Consider the following 9,904-nt stretch of genomic DNA (forward strand, 5'->3'; position numbering starts at 1 on the left):
CAACCAAAGCATTGGGGGGGGGGGGGGGGGGGGGGGTGGTCTCTGACACATCGCAATGTAACATTGTCTATAATCATCATATCACAGTGACGTCACTGGTGCATTCTTGGTATCTTAAACAGTTAAGTGTTATGGTTGGGAGAGGGTATTGAGTTAGTTACTTTACAACTCTTTCAATTATCCTGCATACCAGAAATTCTACTGCTGCAAAGTACAAAATCCAACTTTGACTCTGCTTTTCCGGATGTTGAAAAGTTAATTGAAATCAGTAACCACTCCAGCTGGACCTTCAGCAGCCGTTGTTTCTAAATTTCGACGCTTTCACTGCGAAAGTTGAGCATTCTTTCACTCCCCCCAGGCTTGATGCCCCGTGCTGAAGCACCTAAAGCCCTTGCATTAAGACGGCCATGCCCTAACAAAGAATGGGTTAAAGGACCCAGAAATGCAGAGAAGAGAACACAAAAGGTTCTTTGCGAAAACTCAAAATCTTTATTGACAAAACCTGAACTCTCACAAGTACACCTTTCAGAGGTTTTTCCTCAAAACGAGGGAAGTGAACAAACAGTAACTCGAACATTAACTAACACACAAACACACTGAAACTGAAAGACAATAATCTGGTTAAAGATGTGGTGCTATAGTTTTTACTTTTTCAGTTTTGTATGTGTTTATGGAGTTAACATTACTGACCCCCGGGTGTGTTTATAATATGCAAATATGTCTTCCCTGTGTATTTTTGGTTTCTTCCTGAAAGCTGAAAGCCAAAAGACCCAATCGAAATACACCGCTTTAGTGACACTTTAAAATCAGCCCCTAAAATCAAATCAAATGCTAATTTCAGCTGCATATGTGCTGGCCCAGATGCCAATGATGGTGATGAAGCTGACTGCTATGAAGATGATGTAGAAGATGAAGAGCAGGCGGTCCATGATGAAACCCACCTGGAGCCACTCCTCAGAGCTCTGGTTCCCTGTCTGCTGCTGGTCCACCTGGAGGCGGATGGCCTGGAGGTCTTTACCCAGCCTCCTCAGCTCCTCCAGGGTCTTATCCTCCACCTCTGGACCTCTCTCCTCTGGAGCTCTCTCATCAACCTTGTCCTCCACTGCCACCAGATGGCAGGCTTTCACTTCTAATAAACAGGTATGAACATGACATTAGCATTAAAATAGCTGCCAGGCATGGGAGGTGAATTAGATCACTGGCTTTGAACTGGGAGTATAAACATGTCTGAACCGACACTATCTGGCCCTTCTGGCACATTAGGCCTACTCCTAATTCATGTATGCTCAGTGAAATGTAGTTCCTATTCCTGATTTGTCCTTTTATTGGATGCTAAATGCATTGTGTGTATTTATGAGAAGAGTTTGTTAACATGGCCATTCCATTAGAATGCAACGTAAAAAATCACATGCATATAGAAACGTGGACTTGATTGGTTAGGGTGCTAGAACTTATATTTTATTATTATATATAACTCATACCATATTATTCCCATACCTGAGTTAGTTTTTCCTTGGGGCTTTGGAGGAAGGCCTACTAGAGGGCCCAGGATACGTAGGACCAACACTTGGACCCACCGGGGGACCGGAGTGGAGTTCCAGCTGGAGTCACACAGGAGGTTGGTGATGAGGATGGTCTCTAGCAGGCTGGCAACCATCAGAGCCAGGCAGAGACAGAAGAACACATCTGGGAAGAGAGAGATATAAGATGAGTGATGCGCTTTAATGCATCTGGAAGTCAACCTACTGTAGCATTGTTCTCATGCACCACATTTGAAGGGCTATACTGTAATCTGAACACACACTCACAGAAAAAGAACACAGACTAGACAGCATTGTTAACAAAGCGATGTTAGGAACCATGTCCTTCTCTAATCACATGTGTGTGGAGATTACATGAAGACCTTGTGCCATCTATAGCGGTAATAAACAGTCACACGCACACGCATGCACACAATCCATGGTTCTTCACAAACAAGCCGCACTGAAGGCCATAGCTAATCCTCAGGCCTTTACAGTTTGTCTGGACAGCTCGTATTACTAACTTATGAGAGGTATGGTGCTTCCAGTGGTTGGCAGCAGGTTGTTCATGATGAGCAGGAAGACGGTGTAGCCCAGGATGAGGGTCATCTTGAAGGAGGAGCGGTCCACACTCTGGGGAGGAAGCAGGAAGCTGAAGAGGTCCACTGTGATGAGGAAACAGCTGGGGAGGATGAGGTTCACCACGAAGAGAGTAGGCCTGCGCCTCAGCCTGAGCTGCAGGGGACAAGAAGTGTTATATTTTTATACAACAAGATTCTGACAAGTCCCCGGAAAAGACGAGCTGTGACAGGCCAGTAGTCGCTTTAATTAGCAGTCGAGCCGAAACGCTCACCCAAAACAAGGTTTGTGTTTGTGATTATGTCCCTGTCGGGACATGACTCCAACAGCGCTAACTTGGCTGAAGCTGCCCTCGCAAATGTTCCGTGCGGCAACTCGTTCCGAAAAATCTCGAGAGTCCGAGGTCCCATTAATCCCAGTAAGTTTAGGGTTAGGGTTATGGTTAGGGTAAGCATTCACCAGGTTAGCATTCACCAGTGTCTGTGGTTTTCGGAATAGTAGTGGCGACACGGATATTCGATCCCAGGAGGCTGGGGCTGAAAGTCAATCATGATTAGCAAGAACAAAGCAAAGAACAAACCATTCCTGGGTTCACTGCTTCCGGGTTCAGGGTGTTATTATTACAAATCATAATAACTGCCATCAGATTTAAGATTTAATGTGCTCGTGGTGCAGTAGTAAAGTCCTTGCCCACCACCGCAGAGATTGTGTTTTAAATCCATTGTCCTTCATCCGGCTTTGTCGCGTCTATAAGAATACAATTGGCTCGTGTTCAGGGGGTGAAGCTGGGCTGGGAGGGTGATATGTGTCACTGCAATTAGCAGAGTGTTGGGCGGGCAGGGTAGAACGGAGGAATTCGAACTGTTCCCGAAAGGGAGGAATCAATTGGCATAACGACTAAATTGGAGAGAAAAGGAAGGCTAAAAAAATAATACTAAAACGAAAGAGGGATTTAAACATACATGGAACGCAAGATGATCGAAGTTAACTCCAGAATAAACCAGGAGATATTTAGTGTGTGTGATGTCCATCAGCTCCCACGCTCCCATGGTTGTCATGACGTCCCTGGAACCCTGGATAATTTTCTCCAGTGATATCCAAAGTTCCAATCTCACCTCACTCTCTGAGAGGAGAAGAGGGACCAAAGGAGATATTAGGCGAGGAAACAAGAAGAGAGAGGTAAATTCTAATGAACCATTTTTATCCTATATATTATTAAAGATCAACAAACTCCTTAAAGCATTGATTCTCAACCGTCTCAGGCCGCGACCCCCCAAAATAATCATTTGAATTGGGGACCATCCTGAATTATCCACCCTGATCAGATATTTTCAAAATGTTTGCCTCTTTCTTGTATCACATGACAATTTGACCAATGCTTTCCATTCCACTTATTTTTTTCCTTGTCATCATGTGGGGACCCCATTATTAGTAGGTCGCATTTACTATGAAAACCCGTCTCCTGTGCTTGCGTGCATGCGTCAGTCATGCCAAGGCGTGGCGCCTCATGTCACGCTGAGGCGACGAGGCGTGACGCCTCATTAAAAGTTAATGAGGCGTCACATGTCACCATGACATGAGGCGTGAGGTGTGATCATGTCATGCTGATGTCCCATATCTGTGTGGCTGGTTCAGATAGGGATCTCCATGGGCATAAAAGGGATTGTATGTTGTGATGTCATGGGAACCACTCTAACAGAATCAAGCACATATCTAACAGGACTTCATATGGGAATGCCAATATATGGAGGAAGACAGCCCATATCTGTGTGCCTGGTTCAGACAGGGATCTCCATGTACATATACAGGTATATGTATGGGCATATATATATATATATATATATATATATATATATATATATTAGTGGTGTCCAACGATTAAATATTTTAATCGCGATTAATCGCATGATTTATGTAGTTAATCGTGCGATTAATCGCAAATAAGTCATCAGCTTTTATCAGGTCACAATGTAACTTAGAGGGATATCTTTCAAGTCTTTCGTGGCCCTATTAACTTGGGAGTGGAAATATTTGCTGGATTTATGCTAAAGTATGTTAATCTTTCATTCAAAATCAATTAAAAACCTGAAAAAATCATAATGGTATTGCATTAAACAGACTGCAGCTGATGGGTATAAGGATCTGCTAAATGATTACTGTTGTGTTCACCTTTATGCTTTAATTATACATTGTATTTTTTGTTAAATCAACAGGGATGGACCTTGTAGCCAATATAGCCGATATTGTAGCCAATGTTTGTAAATATTCGATTAATTGCGATTAAAATAATTAATCGCGATTAACATAACGGTGAGTTAATTGCGATTAATTTAGTTAACTCGGACAGCACTAATATATATATATATATATATATATAATATGCTTTAAGCAGCCCACATTGTTTCTTCAGGAAAAGTATTATCTTGTTTAATCTAGTTTAATTAAGTGTCATATGAAGCTTGGCCAATGAGCCAAGTGTGGGGCATACATACGTACAAAGCCAGATTTGTGACAAAATGCAGAGGGTTGCCCCGCTGATCAATATTAAAACACGAAAGACTGATGCTCTTATTGGGCCCCTCATTGATTACGGAATCCTCGTATGGTATCGCGACACCCCAATTGCCTTAAAGTTAAAGCTTCAAACAGCCCAGAACAAACTGATTAGGGTTGTGCTTGGTCTTCCTCCTCGGGCCCACCTTACCGTTTATCACCACATACCGTAAGCGTGGGGTGGCTCAAAGTAGCTGACAGAGTACAGCATCTTGCAATTAGCCTGGTGTACAAGATACACTACACCTCAAAGATACCTCAATAGATGTACCTGACAAACTACTTCCTAAATGTCAAGGATGTCCACTATCACAACACCAGGCAGCTCCACTAATCATGTTCAACCTAGATTTAACACTAAAAAAGGCTCTAATTCGTTCTCCAGCTATACCACCAACATGTGGAACGCGCTTCTGCAGGCCTTAAAGGAGTGCAAATCCCTAGCCTCCTTCAAAATTGGTCTGAAGTCACCTTCAGACGGCTGCTACTCGAGATTTGTAAATAGACTAAGCCAGTGATTTGTGCTGTTATGAAACAGTACTTTTTCCTATTGCAAACTTCAAATACATTCTTCAATCAATCAAAACATTTGGGTGCTAAGGAGAAGAGCAGTGCACCTCACCAGGGTACATGAAGGAGTTGAAGGTGAGGGTGCAGTTCTGGACGTCAAAGGGGAAGGTGTAGATGTCAAGGTGGCAGGAGCTGACTACCCTCATGGGCATCCAATCTTCTATGGAGCCATCGTGATAGGCGGTCACGTAGGGGACCGACGGGGATTTGTTTTCTTCAATACTGCAGGGCGGAAACACAACAGAATAGCAGATTAATCACTGGTGTGAAAAGACTGATGTAATACGTAATAAATAATAATAATTTGTAATAATACAAAATAAAGCTAAAATAATAATGCAAATAGTACAGTAAGAGTATCAAACAGCATTGCAACATCACCTGGAAATAATTGTTCATTGCAAATGAAATATCATACTATAAACTAGAAATACTGTTCCTACGAAACAGTGTGGGCTCGCTGCTCCTCATCGGCTAAAGGCCCTGCCTTTGTACTGTTGGACAGTTTTTTGAGGAGAATAACCTGAGTATATAATATTCGGGAGGACATGCTGGCCTGGGAAAACATACGCTTTCAGCGTAGTGGTGGTGATCAAGAAAGCTGCTCCCTCATTGGCTAAAGGCCTGCCTTTGTACTGTCGGTCATTTCTTTGAGGAGAATAAACTTGACCTATAAAGATTTGGTATAACAGAGGGGGCGTAAAGTATAGGATAACATATTGATATAACATACTGGTCTCAAGCCAACGTGTTGTTGTTATTTATATCAGGTCGCACTTGTTGGTGATGATATCACCTGAGCAGGAACGCTGCTCCTCATTGGCCAAAGGCCCTGCCTTTGTACTGTCGGTAATTTTTTTGCAGAGAAATAACATAATGATGTCACCTAGAATGCTGCTCCTCATTGTCCAAGGGCTTTGCCTTTGTACTATCGGTATTTTTCTTTTTATTGTATTTTTTTTTTGCGGAGAATAAACTTGACCTATATAGATTTGGTATAACATACTGGTCTCGCCTTTCAGCGAGCCCACAATTACATGGTATCGGATTGGCATAGACTGGCATACTCGATGATACTGATACCAGCATTTTTGGGCATTATCGGCCGGCTTTTCCGTTACTGATATATCGGTATCAGAACAACTTTACTTTTTAAGAGACTAGCATGTAGTACATTTACAGTAACAGTACCCACAATTCGTTGATCACTATATCTGGTAACCAGAACTTGCTTCTGGGTAGAGTTATCTTGTCAGTGCCACACTGGACCGGATCCCAACTGAAGAACTCATTCTTCCACTCCTAGAACAACAAACCAGTGTTATTGTGCTGTACACAAAGCAGGCCTGCAGTAGGTTATATGGATGCTGGATTAAAAATGCAAGTCATAGACAATGCAGAATAATTGTTGAGTTTTGGACTGTTGCACTGTTGTCACAGTGGAAAGAAATTAAGTAATGTCAAATAATGGTCAGCCACAAGTAATTGTTGCATCGTTTAAGATGATATACTCACAAAATAGAACGAGAAGTATGTAGTCAGAAGCTGAGCTTTTTCTTCCTGTTTTTGTGTTTTCATAAAAATAAAAATAACGATAATTAAGAAATACATAATTATTATAAATATATAAGGACCTGTTTTGTAATGGTTTCTGTGAAATAGTCTCTAAAACATAGCGTCACGTGATGAAAGACGGAGCCAATTTGCCTTCTGCACGCCCATAGGACCTGCAGGACAGCAGCTGCAGTTCACACACAGCAGAGCTCGCTCGCTCCCACAGAACGCGTGCCACTCGCATTTGCAGAGAAGTAATTTCGAGAAAGGTTAATATTATGAACAGAAGTGTATGATAACGCATTGTTGTGGTACTACAGTGAAAATTACGCTGTCATACAATGGTCTCGCTTGAAAACGCAGATCTGCAAGCACACAACACATTGTATTTGTGACACTGATCTTGTAGATCTGCGTTTTCACATTTTTATATATAAAAATCGATAAAATAAAACTATGATAGTCTTGATCCGAGGCTGATAAACCCCAATGGTCTGTGGGTCGGTGCATGGGAGGTCGGTCACTATATGCAATGGGCTACTTAGGAGATGATACCTCTGTTGAATGCATTTAATGCACAGGCTAGCAAATCAAAAAGTTATTTTTCATTATTATGGGGATCGATACATTACAAACTGTCCTGGGCAAGTGGTTACAATGGTGGGGGCCATTGTGGTAATCATGGGAATTTTGCATAGGAAAAAGTACAGGACAGGACAGTTCAGTTCACTGATACAAGGTCTACTAAAAGGATTTAAACCACAGAAAGGCTTGTTTGCATTGGGGTCCTTTTGTAAAAAAAATTAAAAAGGAAAATGCTCAGAGGACGTACGCGTGTACGTGTCAGAGCCAGTGATCATCAAAATCCACTGTAGTACATTTCCCTTAACGTCTACCCCTGCTCTGAGTTGATTCCTGCTCGGCCCTGTTCACCTTTTGCACATAGCACCTCATTTACCATTAATTCTGTTGCTGTATGTTTAATTCATTTCACTATAACAAAAGGTTTGGCTTGAAACATCTTGCCTTTGTTGCGTCCCTACAGCCCTACCCGGTGGCTCGTAACAATTTGGCACACTGACTATCAAAAATTAAAAATAATAATAAATACAATATAATACAAAAATAAACATGGCATTGCATGTCAAAACACGTTGCTGATCTCTGGCTCCACAATGTAATAGTCATGATGTGGGGAGAACAGAATGTTAACAAGAGGACGTTACCTACCACGTTGAGAATGCTGTACAGGGTGAAGCTTATGCGGACATTGGTGGGTGTCGACATGTTCATTACAGGTCGTATGGCGCTCAGGTTGAAGACCGGTCCCAGTGCCTCCAGGAGAGCAGGGGGGTCCGGACTCGTACAGTTCAACATAATGGCTCCATCACAAGGAACTGTGGCAAGACTCGGGTCAGGATCATGCTGTGCTTATTTGTTCCCTTACAGTCTTTAAACCCATTAACACCTGAGGCCGATTCTACAAATGTCTTCTAATCCTAACAGTTTTCTGAAAAACATATGTTGCTATGTCAGTGGTGCTCAAACTTTTTCGAAAATGTTTTATTCCAAGGCCGCCCAGTAGGAAAAAAAAGTAGTTAACTAGAAGCTGTGCTCTTCCGAGCATAGGTCTCCACCAGGCCAGGCGTCCTGGTGGTGCTATAATAGGCCAATATAAAAAGGGTGGCATTTGTTCTTCGCCAATCTTAGACCTTTAAGGCAGTCGGAAGCTGCATGCATGATTTGAGACATTGTGTTCCAAAAATGTGTTTTACTAAAGTCTACCTACTGGTGGCGCTATAACAGGCCAATGTGAAAAGGGTAGCATTTGTTCCTTAACGTAGTGGGAATATGTGTGGCAAATTTCACAGTATTTGCAAGCTGCGTTGATGATTTGAGGCATTTTGTTCAAGAACGGAGCAATCCTGCAAACTTTGGAAGCCAATATTAGCCAATTAGGATGGAATATGAAATATCAGACGGATCGGACTTGATCACATGACTATAGAGATACTGTGTACCGATTTGCATGATTGTTGGAGAAAATCTGATGGAGTAATAGCAAATAATGTGTTTTACATAAGTTGTCCTCCTGGTGGCGCTATAAAAGGCTGATGTGAAAAAATGCAGGGCAAAGGTTTATCCTTAGCCTCTAGGGAGTGCGCTTACAAAGTTTGAAACTGATTGGTGGAGTTAAGCCTGTATCAGAGTGTACGGTGGAGAGCTATCCACCGCAAATTTGAGGTGGAAAGCTTTCCACCTCAAGACAGAAAATAAGTGCAGGCCATCATAGTACGCCACGGTGGAGTCCTATTCACCGTGACTGACTAGTCTAGATTGACCAATCAGTGAACGGGGTGTAGAGCCTGTCTGTCTGATAGTAAAAACAGAGAGATGTGTTGGGACTCACGGTGGAAAGCTCTCCACCGCGAGGAATGATGTAACGTTGTAGTTTCATGACTCAAAAAGACTCGAAAAGACTACACCGCGGTGTAAAGCCTTCCACTGCCCAGGCGACTATGATGCCGGCTTTATAGGTAAGACCACAAATCGGCCTGTTATACACACACACACACACACACACACACGGACGGACGGAGAGGAAAACATACTCTCCCCCATGCCTTCGGCTGGTGGAGAGTCGAGACAATTAAATAAAGTATGGGGGCATCTGTACTCGAATTACATCCTGTGCGTAATTTTACATTCATTCAAACTCTGAACTCTGACTGGGGAGTCTCCTTTCCGACATGTCTCCATTCCGACACTAACCCTATCTCTTACCCTAACCCTAACCTTAACCTCTATGGAAGTGTTGCCACTCCGACAATAAGAAGTCACTGTCGGAGTGGCGACATGTCGGAATGGAGAGTGCCTCCCATATTCATGTGATTTTAATAATGTTGCTGATGTCTGAAGTGGGTGGGTCCTTGGGTACTTTCAGGATGCTCAGTGACATCATAGACATACTAAAAAGAAAAAAGTACCTGAAATTGCAACGTTTTGTTGTTGTTTTGTACTATTTTGTACTATTTTGATATACCCGACGTTACTGATGGTGTGACAAAAAATATATATATATAAAATCATGTGGTGACACCACTGGGTCCTGACCCAGAGGTAAAGAA

General features: G+C 42.5%; 1 protein-coding gene across 1 annotated transcript; it reads right to left on the reverse strand.

Annotated features, from left to right (window-relative positions):
* Positions 1 to 824: 824 nt before the first annotated feature.
* Positions 825 to 8,153, reverse strand: LOC308287884 (5-hydroxytryptamine receptor 3E-like; the record flags this gene model as incomplete). Its single annotated transcript, XM_080729211.1, has 7 exons — positions 825 to 1,129; positions 1,498 to 1,686; positions 2,045 to 2,255; positions 3,215 to 3,222; positions 5,275 to 5,444; positions 6,418 to 6,524; positions 8,007 to 8,153. 7 exons carry the CDS (start codon positions 8,151 to 8,153, stop codon positions 825 to 827), a joined length of 1,137 nt encoding a protein of 378 aa, XP_080585337.1.
* Positions 8,154 to 9,904: the final 1,751 nt, after the last annotated feature.

The sequence above is a fragment of the Nannobrachium achirus genome (assembly GCF_963921795.1).
Source record: "Nannobrachium achirus genome assembly, chromosome: 1".
NCBI classification, from domain to species: Eukaryota; Metazoa; Chordata; class Actinopteri; order Myctophiformes; family Myctophidae; genus Nannobrachium; species Nannobrachium achirus.